We start from the raw sequence: 22484 nt of genomic DNA on the forward strand, positions 1-22484 counted from the left end.
TTAGTTTTACAATACTTTACATTTTTATTTGCACACTTAATTACCCTTTTAAAGTTATAGGTTTGCACTAGCAATATGAATGCTTTGAAAGAAGGAAAGAAATGCTTTACAACATGTGTGACAAACTTCAAAAAGGAATCACACTACCCTTTACCTTACTGATAATTTCTCTACCTATGAATAGATTCACATGGACACCCACCAAAAAAAGAAAAACAAATATTCACAGCATACGATGAAATCATTAAAATTAAAGCTGTAAACTACTTTTCTTTTTTTGCTTTTTAAGGGAGCTTCAAGGGAAATTATTTGTCATCTCTGATCTAAACTCCCTCAGGATTCCCAAATGCCTGGGGCCTCAGCCAACCTCCCAATAGAAATCAGATACCAGATAAAACTCCAAACATTACTTAGCACTTTTCGTCTTTCTTATGCCCTGAACGGAAAGAGAATACACAATGTATTCCAGATGTGGTGTCCATAACAGTAAGTAGAAATCTGCAGTGAAAGCAGATGGTGTCTGACCTACAGATAAAGAAAGGACTGTATAAGTTTGCTCAGAGGTTTCAGTTTAAGGAATTGTGCTCCAGGGTCAAGCTGGGGAAGTGCCCTCTGAAGATTTACTACCTCCTCTGTGATCTCCTTGTGGAACTTAACTCTTCAGAGGAAGGAACGATGAAGCACACACAGGCAGTGGCACTAGAAACAACAGTTTTGCTTTTGCTGTTTGACAACAGCAAAAACAGACTCTAAAAAGATTACTCAAGTCTCCCACTTCCACACTAAAGATCAACTTGAATTTCAGATTTTCTCAACTTTTATTGGCTTGTGGCACACACCAACAGTTTTTTAAATTTAATTTATATCCTTCAACAAGAAAATCTTCCATATTTGTTAACGAAAATCTATTAATGATCCAGGAGACAAGTGTCAGTCCCTTGGGTAAATATATACTTAGATGAACGTAAATACTTTTTTTCTTCTCCAAAATTAGTTGCATGTTCACTGATACGCACCATGCATCATTTAGAAACACAGCTTCATACACACTTTTGAATACACACACAATAGGACTCAGTAAGCATTTGTGTGTTTTAAAGGTATAGTACTGAATCTGCTAAAAAAGTATTTAATCAACATTTTACCTGTAGACCACGTACTAGGAAAAATAGTATTTTATTTTGAAAATGTATTTTCTTGAAGCAATAATGGTTTTAAAGCATTCTTGCCCCTACTACTGCTACTTTTTTTTTTTTTTTAAAACAACCTCCACCTTGCAAATAAATCAAAAAAGTAAGGGTCATTTTCAGTAATAATCCAATCTGAGTCTATTTTTAAGAAGTTATTTGTGAAGATTTAAGGGCACCCCTATAGTCCTCTTCCCACTCCTGGAATAAAGTCTAGCTCCTACAGCAATGTTCGTGAACCCCTAGGGTTCATGGCAAAAGAGGAAACTCAACTGCTGAAGATTCCAGGTCTTCAGCAGGTATGACGGGGGACCTTTCCCCCCACTAATATACCACACTGAGAAGGAGGGAACAGACATACCTGCTTCCTCCAGACATATGCAGGCAAGGTCTGAGAATACCACATTGCCCCTCACCATGGATTTGCCTATTTAGCAATCATACTTCCAAAATGGTACAGTTGTCTGAGTAGCAGGACTGCCTGTGTAAATCAACCATCTTGGTTTGATTCCCACAAACACAGTTAGGTACAGGACTGATACTGGATTTGCTACTCCCTGCCAGGACAATCTGTGGTACTGCCCACAGGGGAAGAAGAAACAGGCATGTGCGTCATTTGGTTACACCCACTCTCCCTGTCCAAACTCTCCTCCATTCAGGAACTAGACCTCTCAGACTTAAAGATGAGAGAGAAATTAAGGGGCTAGCCTGATAGTCGTTTTTTGTTCACCCTTCCAGATAATAGATTAAAAACAGCAGACCTGACAAGGAGCTGAGAGCCTAGGCACAGCTCGTCTAAAGCAAGAGGCGGAGAAAGAGATTAGAGACCCAAAGACTTGTTTCCACAGGTAATGAAACTGGCCACAACTCTTTGAGCCCACCTACAAGCCAAGTGTGACATCTGAATGTTGTTTTCCTCTCCCCACATTTAAACAACTAGACCTCTGAAGGGAGGACGGAAGAAGAGAGTGTTCCCTACACCTAAGTTCCCTGTAAGCTGCGCAGCCGTGCAGCAGGCTACCAAGGGCCGTGCAGGTGGGGAGAGGTGCCCCTCCCCCAGCCTGACCCAGCCAGCCCCACCAGAGCTGCCGTGGCTGTGGAGAGGCGCCCCTCCTCCAGCCCAGTCCAGCTGGAGCTGCCGTGGAGAGGCGCCTCTTACCTGGCCCCAAGCTGCTGCGGGGAGAGAGGGATGGGGGTAGTCCTCTCCCCCCACTGCAGCCCAGGACAGCCTGCACCCCAAACCCCTCATCCCATCCCCACCCCAGAGCCCGCCCCACAGCCGGAGCCCCAGCTCCTAGTGATTTTAGCAATCCAGGGCACCATTTGTTCCACTTTCACCAGTCTCTCTCTATTTCTGTCTATCTCCCTTGCTTCTGCATAAGTTTCTCAGTGTTTCCTCTTGACTCCTTTTTTTCTGTCATTGGCAGTTCTGTCTCAGCAACTGTTTTGTCTTTTTCTTAGCTTCTTTCCTCCCTTCCCATCAGACCCAGGCTTAAATGCCACATTGAAGGCTGTTCATTAGTTTCCAACATGATGCGCTCAGTGTAAAACTGAGATTCTGAGCCTCTACTGTACATCCAGGCTACCTCAAGGGGAGATTACTGTCATGGTTTTGTCATTTAAAAATGATGAACCTGAAGGAGCACAGCATGTTGCTTTAATATTGGAAAATGTAGTGGGGTCACTCCCTGCATCCCAACCCTCTGCCCCAGTCCTGAGCTCCCTCCTGCACCCCGAACCCCTCATCTCTGGCCCCACCCGAGCGCACACCCCCCAGCCAGAGCCCTCACCCCACTGCACCCCAACCCTCTGCCCCAGCCCTGAGCCCCCTCCCGCACTCCGAACCCCTCGGCCCCATCCCTACCACACATCACTCCATATTGGTGCACATAAGAAAATTAATTACGCACATGGACGTAAAAAATTAGAGGGAACACTGCCTACACCCTATCTGCCTGCCTCTGGGAGGCTCTTTTGGTATCTTGGGAAGAATGCAAGTACCTGATCCTGCTTCTCCCCTTTTCCTCCCAATGACTGGATGTAGGGCCCCATGGATTATTCCCCTTGAAGATTTTTTCTCCTTATCAGAGTTGCAGTCCTCTGACCTCCCACTGCTCCCAACATATAGAACAGCAAGAGGGTGGAATTATTCCTGAGCGTGGACAGGTTAAGGGTTCCAAGAGCTTTTTGGATATATTTAAAATAAATGGCTATAAGGGGCTTCATAACAGAGTGTGTCTGTCTGTCTCAGGGTGGATAAAAAGTGATGATTTAAAAAAAAAATCAGATTTTTTTATTTAAATAAATTTTTTTAATTCTTATTTAAACTATAATTTTTAAATTTTTTTAAATAAATTCATTTAAAATTAAATCCAAATTTAATTCAAATATGTTTAGGCCTAAACTCATGATAGTCTCTTAAAACATTTAAATAAAAAAATATATATGCTGAATCCATAAGCCTCTATCAAAAACTTTTGAGTTAAAGGCTGCTTTTCAATATACAGAAATAACTGGGGAAAATACCGAACTTTTAATGTCAAGCTTTATAAATATGGTACAATATGTCATGTACTATATTAAGGGCTTGTTTTGTTTAATAAAAATATATTTTATATGCTGTTTTGTGTGTTTAATTAAATTCCAGTTACCATCCTAATGCAGCTTGATGCAAATCATGAGCAAAAAGTTACTTAGTAAATAAGCAGTAGATCATTCACCATTTTCTAACATTCTAAAAATGTACATTGAATAAGAATCTGAAAATATTAAGTTATATAACTGCTTAAATATATAGTTATAAAGTACCCTCCTTGGTATCAAAAAGATGTACCAAATCTAGCATAGAGGCTCTATTTAGTTGTAAATGAACATGTTTTAACAGTTATATTAACCAATGAGACTACATCTTTCTTTAGAAAATAACTAAAATACAAAGAAAAAGTTGATTTAAATGGGGGCTTTCCACTTGGTGATTTAAAATGCTTTGATTTGTGTGTGTGTGTGTGTATGTGTGTGTGTGTGTAAAAATAAAAAGGGAACCACAATTTAAAATCATATAGACGACTATTTACCATTTCTGATGCAAATAATTTTTAACAATTCCTTTAAACTCATTATTTTGTAGCTCTGACAGATAAAAGACAACTCTACATTTTTGTTTAAGTAACGCACCAAAAATGGACAGTCCGTAGTTATTTTTCTAAATCTCAGTCAATTTTGTCCCTCCCTTTTCTCCCTCCCCATCAAAATACTAAAAGTATTTATATCACATTATGGAGTAATCATTTGCAAATTATACTTTTATGTCATGGGAATTTGAAGTACAGCATGCCAAACTGATCTTTCAAAGGGAGAGTTAAAAATGTCTCCCTTTCTCAGACATAAATATTGCAAATTTTAACCTGGAGAAAACAGCAGTGGTATAATAAATTAGAAGCACTTTCATTAAAAATTTTGTCAGAGGATAACAACATAACCTAGCTATAACTTCATGAATGTGCCACTACAATAAAGAACAAACCACAAAGGATCTAGGGCACAACTGAAAGAATGAATAGCAAAAATATTTAAACAATGCAATCAATCAACTAACCTCACGAAAGCTTATGCTCAAATAAATTTGTTAGTCTCTAAGGTGCCACAAGTATTCCTTTTCTTTTAACCTCTACATGAATTCTTCAACTAAAGATAAACTGTGGTACAAGCTGAAAAAGCTTCCCTTATAATTTTGGACTGGAAAACAGGTGCCTAACTTTTGTGACTTGACATTCAAATCCACATCTGTCATAGGTAGCATATGCCTTGATAGTTATGCAACAGCTCATGTGTCTCTAAGTGGCCCTTTTCCCACTCTATTTTGCTTTTTAAGTCCAGAAAACATGCACAAATTAGAACAATGAGAGAAAGCTCAAAGTGAATTTTGATGAAGAAGGCAAAGCTATAAATGAATATACAGTACACAGATAATACACAAAACTGTATTTAAGTCAGAGCAAAGAATGGTAAAATCTGAAACCTAATGTTGATCCATTTTGGAAGCAGTGGTTTGAATCTACAAAACAATTATTTATGATTTAGCCTTGAGAAATAAACACCTTACTTCTTCTCTTTGCTTTTCTGAATTTGACAGCAGCCAGGTTTATTAAATTCATTCCATACAGGTTGTAGTCTATAAACAGTTGTAGGAGGTAGGGAATATGGGCTTCATGAGGCTGGTAAAATTTATTCATTATGGCTCCACCTTGTAGAAGCTCACATACTCTAAAGTTAAAAACAAATTGAAACATGTTGAAAAGTTACACCATCTTATTGGGTTTATCAATTAAAATCACAATAAATATTTAAAAACTCCACAATATATTTAGTTTTACTAACATTATAAATGCTGCAAACCTCTACGTTTTAACAAATGTCCTTAACAAAACTGGTCTGCCCTAATAATAATTCAGTAAATCTGAAAATAGGCACAGAGGAGCTATAACCGTCCAATTATAAAAATCTCTACAGAAGTATCATAGCACATAGCAATAGTTCTGGGGACTGATGTAAGGCCCTCAGAAGTCCATGGAAAGCTTTGCATTGACCTCAATGGCCCAAGGACAGTTGGATAACTAAATGTTATTTGTGACTTTGAAAATCTCCCTGTGGTCCTTTGCCATATTAACAAACAAGTCATAAATGTTTGAAAATTACAAACTGTTCATGCGTAATACAGTACTCTAATTTTTTAACAAAGCAACCTTTGTAATGCAGCATATATCTGCAGACACGTATTTTCTTCAAAGATCTGTATATTAAAATAAACATATACCTTTGAATAATTACAAACATGCAATTAATTTATCTGAATGTCAGACTGGTATCTGCATTTGTAAAGGGTTTCAGTGCATTTATTTGACTATATAATACAATAAAATGTTATCTAAAAATAAAAACTAGGTAATTAAAGGAAGAAACTATGATAAGATAACACAGTTCAAATATGAATGATTAAAATCTAAAAGTTTCAATATATGGTTCCTACAGCAATTGTAACTCAGCCACATTGTGCATATACAATATATTAAGACAAACTTAACATCATATGAAAAAGCCTTGTAAAATTCTTTTATCCTACTTATTTGGATCAAATAACTTTCTGGACAATCATTAACATAACAAAAGGCATTCTGTGTCAGGCTAATGGTCCATCTACCCCATCTCTGACAGTGGCCAGTGCCAGACGCTTCTGGCAAATGGAGGTTTAGGGACATCTGAAGCATGGGATTGTATCCCTGACCACCTTGGCCAATAGTCGTTAATGGACTATCGTATTAGTTTTTTCATAATCATAAATTAGATTTTAGTAAGGTTAACATATGATACAAAACATTACATAGATCCAAAGGATTTCAGTTATGCTATGAACTATAAAGACTTAATTTCCTGGGGTTTGTGCAATTATCTCAGTCTTAATGTTGCATTAACTGTTCTTTGAATTTAATAAACATAATGTTACATTACTGATTTATACCAAATTATCTGATTTTTCCAGATCATTTTAAATTCTGTGATTGGATACCAGAATTTAAAATTTTATAACAAGCATTTTTATTTATGAAAATTCACCTCATAGTACTTGAAATATCACTATGTTTAATTCAATCCTGTTTTAACTCCATTGATTTAAACAGAGTTACAACAAGAATTATTTTGACTGAATGTATTTAAGTCTGAATAGACAATTAATTGCAGCTACATTTCATGTTTCATTTCCCTTGCATAAGCTATTCCTTAAGACTACTCACATGCTTAACATTAGGTATATGCTTACATACTTTGCTGAATTGGGGGTAATAATTACTAATATTTAGGGCTGTCAACCTATTAAAAAAATTAATCGTGATTAATCGTGCAATAAAAAAATTGCAATTAATTATGCAATTAATCACGCTGTTAAACAATAATAGAATATAATTTATTTAAATATTTTTGGATGTTTTCTACATTTTCAAATATACTGATTTCAATTACAATACAGAATACAAAGTGCACAGTGCTCTCTCTATATTTATTTTTTATTACAAATATTTGCACTGTAAAAAAACAATAGGATTTTTCAATTCCCCTAACACAAGTACTGTAGTGCAATCTCTTTAATATGAAAGTTAAAATTAAAAATGTAGAATTATGTACAAAAATAAAACAATGTAAAACTTTAGAGCCTAAAAGTCCACTCGGTCCTACTTCTTGCTCAGACAAACAAGTTTGTTTACATTTGCAGGAGATAATGCTGCCCACTTCTCATTTACAATGTTACCTGAAAGTGAGAACAGATGTTCGCATGGCACTGTTGTAGCTGGCATCACAAGATATTTACGCGTCAGATGCGCTAAAGATTCATATTTCCCTTCATCCTTCAACCACCATTCCAGAGTACATGCGTCCATGCTGATGACGGGTTCTGCTTGATAACGATCCAAAGCAGTGCAGCTGCATGTCTATTTTCATATTCTGAGTCAGATGCCATCAGCAGAATGTTGATTTTCTTTTTTGGTGGTTTGGGTTCTGTAATTCCCACACTGGATTGTTGCTCTTTTAAAACTTCTGAAAGCATGCTCCACATCTCATCCCTCTCAGATTTTGGAACGCACTTCAGATTCTTAAACCTTGGGTCAAGTACTGTAGCTATTTTTAGAAATCTCACATCAGTACCTTCTTTGCATTTTGTCAAATCTGCAGTGAAAGTGTTCTTAAAATGAATGTGTGCTGGGTCATCATCCAAGACTGCCATAACATGAAATATATGGCAGAATGCAGGTAAAACAGAGAAGGAGACATACAATTCTCCTCCAAGGAGTTCAGTCACAAATTTAATTAATGCATTATTTTTTTAATGAGCATCATCAGCATGGAAGCATATCCTCTGAAATGGTGGCCGAAGCATGAAGTGGCATATGAATGTTTAGGATCTCTGGCACATAAATACCTTGCAACGCCAGCTAGAAAAGTCCCGTGTGAACACTTGTTCTCACTTTCAGGTGACATTGTAAATAAGAAGTGGGCAGCATTATCTCCTGTAAATGTAAACAAACTTGTTTGTCTGAGCCATTGGCTAAACAAGAAGTAGGACTGAATGGACCTGTAGGCTCTAAAGTTTTACACTGTTTTGTTTTTGAGTGCAGTTATGTAACAAAAGAAAATCTACATTTGTAAGTTGCACTTTCATGACAAAGAGATTACACTACAGTACTTGTATGAAGATAATTGAAAAATACAATTTCTTTTGTTTATCATTTTTACAGTGCAAATATTTGTAATAAAAATAATATAAAATGAGCACTGTAAACTTTGTATTCTGTGTTGTAATTAAATCAATATATTTGAAAATGTAGAAAAACATCCAAAATATTTAATAAATTTCAATTGGTATTTTATTGTTTAACAGTGCAATTAAAACTGCGATTAATTTTTTAATCAGGATTAATTTTTTTAATCGCATGAGTTAACTGTGATTAATTGACAGCCCTACTAATATTATTGTTGTTTTAAATGTACACATTTCTTCCAAATGAAAATACATGGAATAATCATCTCACTTCCCTTTCTGGTTCAGAAGACACAGTGAAAGCTGTTGAGAGTTGTATTTTATTATAGCCTTACCTTTTCACCATTGAAGGATTGTAAAGATAGATCTTCATAAACTCTCTCTCCTTTTCATGATAACCATAAAAAGGCCTGGAGAGCAAACAAACAAAAAGATTACTGATTATATTGTAGCAATATTTACACTTAAATTTCTTTCTCTAGTTTGTTTACCTTTCTCCACTCTCGAAGATATGTTGGACATTACACATCTGGTGTTTTAGTCACAATTTATATATCATAGAATATCAGGTTTGGAAGGGACCTCAGGAGGTCATCTAGTCCAACCCCCTGCTCAAAGCAGGACCAATTCCCAGTTAAATCATCCCAGCCAGGGCTTTGTCAAGCCTGACCTTAAAAACTTCTAAGGAAGGAGATTCTACCACCTCCCTAGGTAACGCATTCCAGTGTTTCACCACCCTCCTAGTGAAAAAGTTTTTCCTAATATCCAACCTAAACCTCCCCCACTGCAACTTGAGACCATTACTCCTTGTCCTGTCCTCTTCTACCACTGTGAATAGTCTAGAACCATCCTCTCTGGAACCACCTCTCAGGTAGTTGAAAGCAGCTATCAAATCCCCCCTCATTCTTCTCTTCTGCAGACTAAACAATCCCAGTTCCCTCAGCCTCTCCTCATAAGTCACGTGTTCCAGACCCCTAATCATTTTTGTTGCCCTTCGCTGGACTCTCTCCAATTTATCCACATCCTTCTTGTAGTGTGGGGCCCAAAACTGGACACAGTACTCCAGATGAGGCCTCACCAATGTCGAATAGAGGGGAACGATCACGTCCCTTGATCTGCTCGCTATGCCCCTACTTATACATCCCAAAATGCCATTGGCCTTCTTGGCAACAAGGGCACACTGCTGATTCATATCCAGCTTTTCGTCCACTGTCACCCCTAGGTCTTTTTCCGCAGAACTGCTGCCGAGCCATTCGGTCCCTACTCTGTAGCTGTGCATTGGGTTCTTCCGTCCTAAGTGCAGGACCCTGCACTTATCCTTATTGAACCTCATCAGATTTCTTTTGGCCCAATCCTCCAATTTGTCTAGGTCCCTCTGTATCCTATCCCTCCCCTCCAGCGTATCTACCACTCCTCCCAGTTTAGTATCATCCACAAATTTGCTGAGAGTGCAATCTACACCATCCTCCAGATCATTTATGAAGATATTGAACAAAACCGGACCCAGAACTGACCCCTGGGGCACTCCACTTGACACCGGCTGCCAACTAGACATGGAGCCATTGATCACTACCCGTTGAGCCCAACAATCTAGCCAACTTTCTACCCACCTTATAGTGCATTCATCCAGCCCATACTTCTTTAACTTGCTGACAAGAATACTGTGGGAGACCGTGTCAAAAGCTTTGCTAAAGTCAAGAAACAATACATCCACTGCTTTCCCTTCATCCACAGAACCAGTAATCTCATCATAGAAGGCAATTAAATTAGTCAGGCATGACCTTCCCTTGGTGAATCCATGCTGACTGTTCCTGATTACTTTCCTCTCATGTAAGTGCTTCAGGATTGATTCTTTGAGGACCTGCTCCATGATTTTTCCGGGGACTGAGGTGAGGCTGACTGGCCTGTAGTTCCCAGGATCCTCCTTCTTCCCTTTTTTAAAGATTGGCACTACATTAGCCTTTTTCCAGTCATCCGGGACTTCCCCCGTTCGCCACGAGTTTTCAAAGATAATGGCCAATGGCTCTGCAATCACAGCCGCCAATTCCTTTAGCACTCTCGGATGCAACTCGTCCGGCCCCATGGACTTGTGCACATCCAGCTTTTCTAAATAGTCCCTAACCACCTCTTTCTCCACAGAGGGCTGGCCATCTATTCCCCATGTTGTGATGCCCAGCGCTGTGATGCCCAGGAGCTGACCTTGTTAGTGAAGACAGAGGCAAAAAAAGCATTGAGTACATTAGCTTTTTCCACATCCTCTGTCTCTAGGTTGCCTCCCTCATTCATTAAGGGGCCCACACTTTCCTTGGCTTTCTTCTTGTTGCCAACATACCTGAAGAAACCCTTCTTGTTACTCTTGACATCTCTCGCTAGCTGCAGCTCCAGGTGCGATTTGGCCCTCCTGATTTCATTCCTACATGCCCGAGCAATATTTTTATACTCTTCCCTGGTCATATGTCCAACCTTCCACTTCTTGTAAGCTTCTTTTTTATGTTTAAGATCCGCTAGGATTTCACCGTTAAGCCAAGCTGGTCGCCTGCCATATTTACTATTCTTTCTACACATCGTGATGGTTTGTCCCTGTAACCTCAACAGGGATTCCTTGAAATACAGCCAGCTCTCCTGGTCTCCTTTCCCCTTCATGTTAGTCCCCCAGGGGATCCTACCCATCTGATCCCTGAGGGAGTCGAAGTCTGCTTTCCTGAAGTCCAGGGTCCGTATCCTGCTGCTTACCTTTCTTCCCTGTGTCAGGATCCTGAACTCAACCAACTCATGGTCACTGCCTCCCAGATTCCCATCCACTTTTGTTTCCCCCACTAATTCTTCCCGGTTTGTGAGCAGCAGGTCAAGAAAAGCTTCCCCCCTAGTTGGCTCCTCTAGCACTTGCACCAGGAAATTGTCCTCTACGCTTTCCAAAAACTTCCTGGATTGTCTATGCACCATTGTATTGCTCTCCCAGCAGATATCAGGAAAATTAAATATATATATTTATTTATACTTCCCAAACTAAACAAAATCTTAGTTAATTTAGAAGTAAGATTGCTCAAGGGCAAACTACACCAAAGCAATTACTAAAAATTTGGGAAATTTCTAGTTAATATAATATTTGCACGCAGGACAATAAAAAGCCATGAGTCCTATCACCCCATAAACCATTATAATCCAGATGCACTCATCATCTCAATATCATCTTTCAGTTCCAATGCACAGTCATCCCTGATATATCCAATTCCTCAAAATATATCCAATTCCTCAAAATCTTAATTCCAACCTAATATTTTCGATAGGTACTAATGAACATCGTAGGTTTCTAAACTGAAAGTATGTTGGTCTGTAAAGTATCGGACTCTTGCTGAGGTCAGAGTTTGGGTGTGTGAGGAGGGGGAATTAAGGACATAAAAAAGAAGTGGTAGAAGGGCCATCCATATCCTGACTCCATACTGTCCCAAGCAGAAATTTCAATCCAACAATCTTGGTCAGGTGGGTCAACCTAGGAATCCTGTTCAGTTTGGCCACAGGAGGTTTGCCAGAGAGAGAAGCTGCCCGCTTTGGTTCTGAAGCACTTTGGATGGCAACTGTCTCCTCCTTCCTGCTTGTTGGGGAAGGGAGAAAGAAAAACACTGGGAGCCAGACTATGGGCTTTTATGTTGTTTTGATTGTGAGGAGGTTGGACAAGGAGCCCAAGTAAGATGGAAGACTGAGAATGGATGAGGAGCCCAATGGTGGGGTTGAGAAGGATGAGGAGAAGATTAGGATGAGAAGCCGCAAGAGGGAAAATGGGACTGGGAGCCAGGGTGTGCAGGGGAAGACTGGGACTTTGAAAAATAGCCCAGGGCTGGTTGAGCAAGGGATATTGGGACTAGGTGAAGAGTCTGGGATGGAAGACTGGGACTGGCTGTGCGATGGGACAGGGGCAGGGAGACGAGGCTAGACAGGGAGAAGCTAGATGGGACAGGGGTAGAAAGGATTGTTGGCACAACAGCGTGCTACTTTCCAGAACCTAACATTGAACACAAGATTCCATAGTCTCAACATTCCTTTGCTATCAGCAAATAGCTGTGAAACCCACTGGAGAAGTGTATCTCTCTATCCCCTGTCATGTTTGACCCACATAAAAAATGCTAACCTACTACTTCTGTCTGTTACTCTGTTAGCTCAAGTGGCAGAGGTCTGTGGGGTGGTTCTAAAGGTTCCAATCCTGTTCATGACCCATGTGCATGTCAACATGATGCCACGTGATGGATTTTTCAGTTTCCTTTTTTTAAAACCTAGAAAATTACATATAACATTAAAAGAACATTAAGATTGCAAAGCTAAGCACTGAGAAATTAGGAAATGCCTGAATTAAGATTACCTGTGGACTCTTTATTTGGCCCTATTGTCTGTATGCATTATGATACAGTTTTAGTTGCACAATCACATTCTATTTTTCTCTACAGCACTCCTGTCTCATTCAGTGCACAGAATGGATCATGCTCAGAGGATGAATTGTAGTGAAGAAGGCTGCTCTCTGTAGGACCTCTGCCTCACTTGTTGCAGAAATTGGGAAAGGTGTGTAATGAATGAGGAAGGGGACTGCTGGAAGAGAAAGGATGGACCCCTGGTTAAAGAAGTTGAATGCCACCATTAGAGAACTGGATTCTACTCCTGCCTCTATTACAGTTCTTGTGATGCTAGGCAAGTCACAACTTTGTAAGTGGCCACTAACTGTGTATTCCTCATTTTCTGGATGCTCAACTTGTGACTCTGGGGCCTGATTTGCAGGAGTCTTCAGCACTCACAACTTCAACTTAAGTCAATGAAGCTGTAAGTGCTTACCTTAGACCTTAGTCCATCCCATGCTTTGCTGAACACTGGGCTACCCACATTTGCCATCCTTGCTTGTCAACTGCCCTTCTCTCCAAATCTTCCCATTTCATGTTAAGGTACTTGATGTTGTTCAGAACTGTTCATTTCCATGTTATTCGCAGTCTTCCTCTCTTTCTTCTTGCGCTTTCTGGCCTCGACTCAAGGGCGGTATTTGGTAAGTGTTCTTTTTCCATTCTCAGCACATGTCCCAGCCACTGATTTCTTCTTTTGTAGATTATTTGTGAGAGGATATCTTGTCCAGTAATTTTTCTGACTTCATTTGTCTTCCTATCTCTACAGGTTTCAGAGTAACAGCCATGTTAGTCTGTATTCGCAAAAAGAAAAGGAGTACTTGTGGCACCTTAGAGACTAACCAATTTATTTGAGCATAAGCTTTCGTGAGCTACAGCTCACTTCAGCTGTAGCTCACGAAAGCTTATGCTCAAATAAATTGGTTAGTCTCTAAGGTGCCACAAGTACTCCTTTTCTTTTTGCTATCTCTACAGGTTATTCTCAATATTCTTCTCAGACATTTGTGATGAAATGCATCCAGTTTTGCGCATCTTTCTTGGTAAACTGCCATGTCTCACTGCTATATGTTGTGATGGCGATAACAATTGCTTTGTGCACATTCAGCTGTAAGTGCTATATAATGTTAAATACTCTGAAAAAGCAGACCCTAGGCATCTCAAATTGGGTACCCAAACTTAAGGACACTTTTGACCTTAAATGCTCTGTGCCTCAGTTGCCCATCTGTAAAATGGGGATAATAGCACATCATCTCACAGGGGTGTTGTGAAAATGTTTGTGAAGTACTCACCTGAGCATCCACATTGCATTGTAAACCTGGGCTTAAAATTGCTGGACTTGGGCTAACGTGTCCATACTGCATTATGCAGACCTTCTGACTCGAGTCTGTGGCTTGAGCTACACTGCAAAATGACAGGGCTTGGACCCAAGTATCAGTAGGACTTGTGCTCTCACTCTCTCCACCCAGATCCTGAGTGCTTTCTGACCCAAGTCAGACTGATTTGTGCATGGACGGAAGAGCAGCTTGAGCTCAAATCTGAGTCAGAGCCCAGATTTAGCGTGCAGTGTAGACATATCCTAATAATTCTGTTTTCTGAGCAGGGTGTGAATGCTTTAGGGTAATAATAACTTGGACTACATACTGAACAATGAAAAAACACAAACTCTACAATAGCTGCTCTTTCAGTGAACACCTCTATCCTATGCACTGAATAAGGCAGAGATCCTATAACAGAACTAGTATGCGATCATGTAATTAAATTTTGTTGAAGGAACATTAGGACTCATAGAAACCACACAAAAACCACTCACAACACAAAAGGGCCAGTTTCTTCAAGGACACAACTGACTTCTTCCAGAAACTCTGCAACATTAACAACCTTCCTCAGAACACCATCCTTGCCACCATGGATGATATCTCCCTATCCATCAACATCCCTCACCATGACAGCAGCACAAGCTGCCTTGAACATCTACAAGACAACGGACAACACACAAATGTCCATCCCAAACACATCTCCACTCTAACACTTAATCCTCCCACATAACAACTTTACATTTAACAACAAACACCGTGTCCGAACAATGTGAATAGCCATCGGTATGAGGATATGCCAAGCTCTTCATAGGCCACCTTGAGGAAGAATTTCTGGAAAAATGCACCACAAAACTAGTAATATACCTGAGATAAATTTATCTTCTGGACAGATGACCTAACCTACCTCATCCATTTCTACCATAACTTCAATAACCACCATCCATCCCTCAAAGTCTCGCTAGAACACTTCCACAACAGCATTAACTTCCTGGACACCACGATCAGCTTCAACAATGTAATTCTACAGACAACTATATACAAGAAACCAAAAGATCACCAAGCTTACCTCCACAGGTCCAGTAACTGCCCCAGACACAGCAAGAAATCTGTTATCTACAGCCAGTCACTCAGATATTACAGAATATGCTTCAAGGAGAAAGTCTGGAATACATACCTCAACATGCGTTAGACTGCCTTCACCAAAAAGGACATTTCAGAGTAGTAGATCAAAGCATGGAATGGGCCACACAAATACCCTAAGAGAACATGGTTCAAAAAAAAAAAAAAAGCCCACCATCCACACACCTTTAGTAGTCACCTACCACCCCACATTGGAACCCATATGGGGTACCGAACAACTACAATCCCATGCTTGATGGGGACCACGTCCTGAAATAAATCTTTTCCAAACCACCTCTTCTGGTCTAAAGATGACCTCCCAACCTTATCATCAGAACCAAGCTCCCCACAGTCCAGGACATTTCAACTCAAACAGCACCAGACCTTGCCAGAACAACAGATGCTACTCCAGGGGGAATTCTGCAACTCTGTGCATGTGAAGAATTCATGTCTGGTGCAGAATTTATTTTTCCTGCAGAAAATACATTCTGCCCAAGAAGTGCTGCAGTTCTTCCTTTCACCCACCAAAGGCCACTGTGGTACCAGAACAGCCAGCAGCTGGCTGTTTTGATCATAGCATCCTGTCCGTGGAGCCAGGTTAGGACAGACAGAGTGGGGCACATGGTGCTGCTGGGGGGGAGGGGACAGGTTACAGACTGGGGTTCAGAAGAGTTAGTGGGGGTGGAGGGGACAGGATGGGGCGCGGGCTCAGGAGCTAGTGGAGTGATAGCATTGAGCCAGGGGCTGAATGGGAGAAGTGCTGCAGTGCCACATGGAGACAGGGGGCGGGAGGGATTCAGGACCACATGGAAACAGGGGGCTGCAGGGACACATAGGGAAGAGGGGCAGATGTGCCTGACTAAATGGGAAAGACTTGGGGTCAGCTAAAATTGTCTTGGGCAGTAGGGGCTATCTCAATGACCATAGCTTTGTCCTTTTTGATCTTGGGTAAAATCCTGGAGATCAGGGGAATTGGTGCAAAGGCATACAAGAATCCTCCAAACCACCGAAGAAGAAAGGAAGCGCGCTCACACTTCCTCTAGAGGAAAAGTCCTTGCACTTAGTGTTGTCCCACATGGCAAAGAAGTCTAATGGTGGGAGTTCCCAACTGGTGAAATATTAGGTCTAGAATGGATTTCTACTTTTGTGGCTGGTTACCACATTCTTACTCAGGAAGTCCACCAGGTTTGTGCTGATCCCTAGTAGATGCAGAGCTATCTGATTCATTCCATGCTGGCACCATTCCCAGAAGCTGATTGCCTTTAAAAAAAAAAGGGCGGGGGGGGAGGGGATGATCAAATGATTCTCTGCTTGTTTCTGTAGTGTGTCACCAACATTTTGCCCATCAGAATCTACACCACAGCATTTTGGAGAACAGGTAGGAAAGCCATGCAAGCCAATGTGATGGTTCTCAGCTCCAAGATGTTCATGTAGTTTTAGATCATCCTAAAACCACAAACCTTGCATATGAAAGTGATTCAAGTGAACATCCCATCATGTCCCAGATGTGTCTGTAACTAGCATTACTGCTGAGGAAGGGACCGAGAAGGGTTGTCCTTTTCTTATGTTCATTGGATATAACCATACTCGTGTTCCAACAGGATATGAGGCAGGACCGTGACTTGTTTGCTCACAAGATGTCTTGATAGAGAACAGACTTTCTCAGTCAGCACTGCAGAGGCCATAGGCAAAGTCTGTCAAGCAGCGTCACATACGTACATGTGATCATATTGCCAAGGCCGCGGGGCCCCTGACACATACATACAGTTGTCGTCAATCTTGTCCACAAGTTGTATGCTATCAACTGAAGAGACTGGAACTGGTCCTCTGGCAGCAAACCTTTTGCCAGACTAGAGTTGAGCCATGCTCCTATGAATTTTACTGTCTGTGTAGTACAAGACACAACTTCTTGGTTCACCAGGAGTCCCAACTAGGAGAACAGGTAGAAGAAGAAATCCAGAGCTGCTTTGGTCTCATCCTGGAACTGGCCTCTGATCAGCCAGTTGCCTAGGTAAAGCAAATATGGATTCCTTATTTCCTTTGCGCGCTACGGCCAGACATTTAGTAAACACTCTCAGTGCTGTAGGAAGTCTAAAGGGTAGAACACTCTATTGATAATGGCTGGGACGCACTGTGAATCTTCGGTATTTCTTGTGGGCTTGATGTGGTGAAGTGGAAGCACACCTTCTGCAAGTCTAGAACCGTGAGCCAGTCTTGAGCTTGGAGTGATAGGATGATGGAGGCAAGCATTACCATTACCAAGCATTACCTGAACCTGAGACAGTACATATGTGTGTGTTGAATCTTCTCAGGTCTAGGGTAGGATGAAGACCTCTTTTAGTCTTTGGAATAAGGAAACACTGCAGTAGAAGCCTCTTTCCCTATATTCCTGGGGAACTTCCTCTATGGCTCCTAGACAAAGCAATGAAGCCATTTCTGTTTGTAACAGACACTAGTTAGAGGGGTCCCTGAAAAGGGGTCCATATGTGATAGCCACAGATAATGATCTCCAGCACCTATCTGCCTGCTGTTACAGCAGACCATGCCTGGTGGTATGGGGCAAAGCAGCTTCCAAAAGTCATTCTCTGTGGGCTGGTTCCTGTACAGGCTTTGACCGTCCCATCAAATTTTCTGATGGAGCGTCATGGCAAAATGTGGGGCCAAAGGCAAGGAGGGTTGATGCCACTTGTTCTACCCTGGGTATTTCCTGGTCTGATCCTCCATCTGCCTGGGGTAAGATGGGGTATGTGGTCTCTGCTAGTGCAATGATTGAGGGTGGTACACCTTTTGATAGGATGGGGGAGTGCAAATTCCCAGTGAGTGTTAAGGCTGGGAATTTTTCAGTGCATGTAGGATGCTATCAGTCAGTTTGATGAACAGCTCCAAGCCCTCCAAAGTAAAGTCCTTAGTCGTGGCTTGTTAGTTGGGAGGGATACTCGAGGCCTGAAGCCATGCAGGGTCACCACAATGATCATAGACCTAGCCACATTGTCAAAGGCATCCATTACTGCCTGTAGAACTGTCTTGGCCACAAGTTGGCTTTCTTCTATAACACTTTCAGTTCCTCTCTGATTTTGTGAGAGAGCTAAGCCAGGAATGGTCTCATTCTGTCCCATGTTAAAAAATCATATTTGGCCAGCAATGCCTGGGAGTTAGCTACCCTCCACTGGAGCAAGGCCAGCGTGTATGCCTTTCTTCCAAAAAGATCTACGCATTTGGGACCCTTGTCCTTAGGTGTGTTTTTGGTGGGCTTTGACTTCTCTTGGACACTCAAGGGAGCCAAGGTTGGGGTGGGTGGGTAATAGTTCTTAACTTCCAGCGGGTACCATGTTACAGGGAATTCATGTTTTAGTGGCTGGCATTTGCCACAAGACTTTTGCCAGATCTAGGAGGCCTTCATTTATGAGAAGAGCAATTCCGGCTGGACCAATGGCCAACAAAATATCAAACAGTTTGTGAGATTTCACAGAGGTGAGTGAAGTCTCAGTCTCCACGGTGTCTGTGATATCCACCAGGAGCTCCTGGAAGTCTTTGAAATTGTGCAGTGCTGGTATTGGTGCTAAAGCTATTGCCTTATCTGGGAACAAGGAGTCGTCGTCTTTGGGCAGTGAGAAGAGTCATTCAATTCTGAATTTCCTTCCTCTTTGTATTCTGGTAACTGAAGTTTTGCTAAGCAAAGCCATAGAGAGAGGAGACCTCCTTCTCTTCTGAGATGGTGGGGACTACATCCTAGAGGCCCGGGAAGGTAGGCACCAATAACTCTAGTGTCACTAGGGCACTCTGTATGGTTATGGAGGACTGGTGAATTGTTGGATGGACCAATATTAGAGTCCTGGTGTGCCTATGGTTGAGGTCTGTAGAGATATTCCAGCAAAAAGGTATGTCCTGGGGATGGTGAAGAGGAATCCACCAGAACCATGGGCGGCACCAACTGGTAAAGCTCTATCAGTACCCAGGACTGTGTCAGTGCTGCTGCATATCTCGGTACCTAGCATTGCTCCAGAGCACTCTGAGTCTGTGTTGTTGGGGATGGAGTCAAAATACCGAGGCTACTTCTAGTACCAGAAGAGCCTGCTGTGCAGCAGTCTGCTCCATTCTTCTAGTCTCTATGTCATACTTGGACATACCAGCTTGTCTCCCAAAGTTTTTCTATATCCCTCTTTATGGGAGGACACAGAGCTCCTCGTTGAGCTCCTGCCCCCATACTAGATCCAACGCTAACTCTCATAGATTGCTCCTGCAGATGGAATTTCAGCCTCATATCCCTCTATTTGCGTGTTCTTAGAAAGCAGAGGCAGACCGAGCACCCACTGGGATGTGAGACTCTCCCAGGCAGGATATCTTCTGTGCCCATCTTTCAGTGGAATCAGTTCACTGCAGGACAGAAAAGGTTTTCCTGTGGGTTTCGAGTCCACCATATTTTAAGTTTCTGTACTGGGGGAGGGTTTTTGTACTTGGCTTGAAAAGTAAATAAAAGAATGAAAGTCAATCTGAAATATCTCAGAAGATTTTAAGAAGGTTTCTTGAGAAGTTTAGCCTGAACTGAAGTCCAGTGGATCAGACACTAGCTAGGTTCCATTTCACCACAGGTAGTAAGAGGGAACTGAGGGTGGGTTGTGGCTGCCCTATCCTTTATGTCCTTATATGTGAACACAAAGAGGCACAGGATACATGCATGGCCCCAATGGACATCGCTATTCAAAAGCTCTGGTCTCAGGCATATGAGGTGCATCGACTCCTTAGAGCGAGATCCACAATAACACACATTCAGAGAACTAGTGGATTGTTCTTTGTTTCAGACAGGCAACCAGTATATACAGTGTTCAAAGATTATCCTTCCTTTAGCTCTGACTCTGCCTGCTTGTCTCTTCCATATTTTGAAACTTAGGCAGTAAATATTTCTCTTAATTGTCCTTCCTACAGCAGGGAAAGCATGCAAGAACATCTGCAGGGCTTAGATTTGAGAAGGTAAAATCACAGAGCTTTCAGCACCTAAAGTTTCTACCATTTGCATTCAGAACCTGATTTGAAGTTATAACAAAAGAGCTGCCAAGCTGCTAAAGAGAGGGATATGGGATCTGTTACTCTCTCCCTGCAGCTTTCTGGCTGTGTTGCAGGATCGAGGAGGAGGAAGAAGACAGAAGGGTTGTCTTCACTAGGCTACTCTGCTTAGTTTTTAATTTTGGTTCCTCCTCTCCAGTGAATAGCTCCAGTGCTTGTCTTCTGCTGCTAATCATATCTTTTACAAGAAACCACAGATAGGAAAGGATCAGATTAATAAAGTAACTCTTCACTTAACGTCCTCCCGCTTATCATTGTTTCAGTTACGTCGCTGCTCAGTTAGGGAACATGCTCATTTAAAGTTGTGCAATGCTCCCTTATAATGTTCTTTGGCTGCCTGCTCTATACACTACATGTAAGATTTTGTGGAAGAGCAGCGACTTTACAAGGGAGCACTGCACAAATTCCTCTTCTCCGCCTCCTCCCCCTCCCTCCCAGCGCTTAGGACTTTCTGGGAGGGAGGGGCAGGAGCAAGGAAGCACTGTGTCTCCACTCGTCCCCCCTCCCTCCCAGAAAGTCCTAAGCCTGCCAAACAGCTGTTTGGCGGTGCTTAGGACTTTTTCGGGGCAGGGAAGGAGCAGGGATGCAGAGTGCTCCGGAGAGAAGGTGGAGTGGGGGTGGGAAGAGGTGGGCCTGGAATGGAGCGGGGACGGAAAGAAGAGGGCCTGGAGCATCCCCCAGCAAAGTCGGCTCCTGTTCTTCTCTGGGTAAGCTGCCACTGCTGCTGTGAAAGTGCTTCCTAGTGTCCTTGCCTGCAGCAGGCTGTGCCTGTGTGGGTAAGCCAGGGGCACTTCCCAACCACAGTACAGTACTGTACAGTATACAATGCCTTTTGTCTGGCCCCAAAAAATTTCCTTGGAACCTAACCCCCCGCATTTACAGTAAAGCTTATGGGAAAATTGGATTCGTTTAACATACTTTCACTTAAAGTTGCATTTTTCAGGAACATAACTACAGCGTTAAGTGAGGAGTTACTGTAGTTTCACTGCTGCTCAAGTTTCTCATAGCAACCGTGAAAGCCAATAATACAGTGATCAGATTTTGTTCTGCTGCAGCCTATGTAAGCTCTGAGCTGTAACACAGGCACTGTCTGCAGTCTTCAGAAGGAACAATTGCAATGGTTCATGCTGGGAAGGTTATCTTGATAAGTATAATTGCTATGAACTAGGGATTGCCAAAAGTGCACCCTACTGGCTGGCCAGGCAAGGCCAGGCCAGTGTTGAACACCCTTTTTTCTAGATGAAAACAGATTTTGCAGAAATTGCGTATGTTCATCCAGAAAAGCTTCTTGTTCATCATGGATGAGTAAATTTTTCAATCCCTGGTTACGAGAGTCAAGTAAATAGTGAATAAGAGAATCCTTAAATGTTAACATCTGGTAATAATATTCCTAACAATTCTTGGAACAGCAAAAACACACACTAAATAAGAAGTAAGCAAACAGTGTTGTCCTGGGCCATACGTGCATATCCCAGGGCCCTGTTTCAAGGCTTGGACCATTTACAGTGTCTAGCGACCAAGCATCACATGATAATAGAGTGATATTTCCTATAAGAGGGAGCCTGTGCAGTCTGAGGGGGAGAAACCTGCAGGATTGCCCCTGCAAGAGACCCATTGTCAGAGGGGTCAGGGGAAGGGGCTCTCCAGACCAACCGGGCTGTAGCAACCTGACATAAAGGACAAAAACACACCAGAGTTCTGCATGGATACAAAACTTGTATCTGCATCTGATCTGCAATCCGCAAACATGGTCCGCAGATATCCACAGATGTGCAGGGCTCTAGATATAAAATTTGGATCCATATCCATCCATGATCCACAAACATGGTCAGTGGATATAAAGCAGATATCCGCACATTTGCAGGGCTTGACAAAAAATCAGGAGACCTAAGAGGAAGAGGTTTTCTTTAGGAAACACCAAGTAGCAGAACCTAGGTTTTGGTAAGGAGAACTACTGAAATCAGCTCATGGTTGAAGGAACTGTAGAGTTTGGAAAATACTGGCTTTTATTTACAGTAGAACCTCAGAGTTACAAACATCAGAGTTACGAACTGACAGGTCAACCACAGACCTCATTTAGAACCGGAAGTACGCAATTAGGCAGCAGCAGAGA

The 22484-nt window shown here is 41.8% G+C and overlaps 1 protein-coding gene across 1 annotated transcript in view; it reads right to left on the reverse strand.

The window, feature by feature from the left end:
- The window catches only part of REV3L (REV3 like, DNA directed polymerase zeta catalytic subunit), a 253067-nt gene that overhangs the window by 124987 nt on the left and 105596 nt on the right, over positions 1 to 22484 (reverse strand). Inside the window, exons 3-4 of the mRNA XM_048844767.2 lie at positions 8832 to 8906; positions 5290 to 5450 (exon numbers count right to left, since the gene is read on the reverse strand). Of these exons, the coding sequence (XP_048700724.2) occupies positions 5290 to 5450; positions 8832 to 8906 (236 nt within the window). The remainder of the gene's footprint in view (positions 1 to 5289; positions 5451 to 8831; positions 8907 to 22484) is intronic.

Source organism: Caretta caretta, chromosome 3, assembly GCF_965140235.1.
Source record: "Caretta caretta isolate rCarCar2 chromosome 3, rCarCar1.hap1, whole genome shotgun sequence".
NCBI classification, from domain to species: Eukaryota; Metazoa; Chordata; order Testudines; family Cheloniidae; genus Caretta; species Caretta caretta.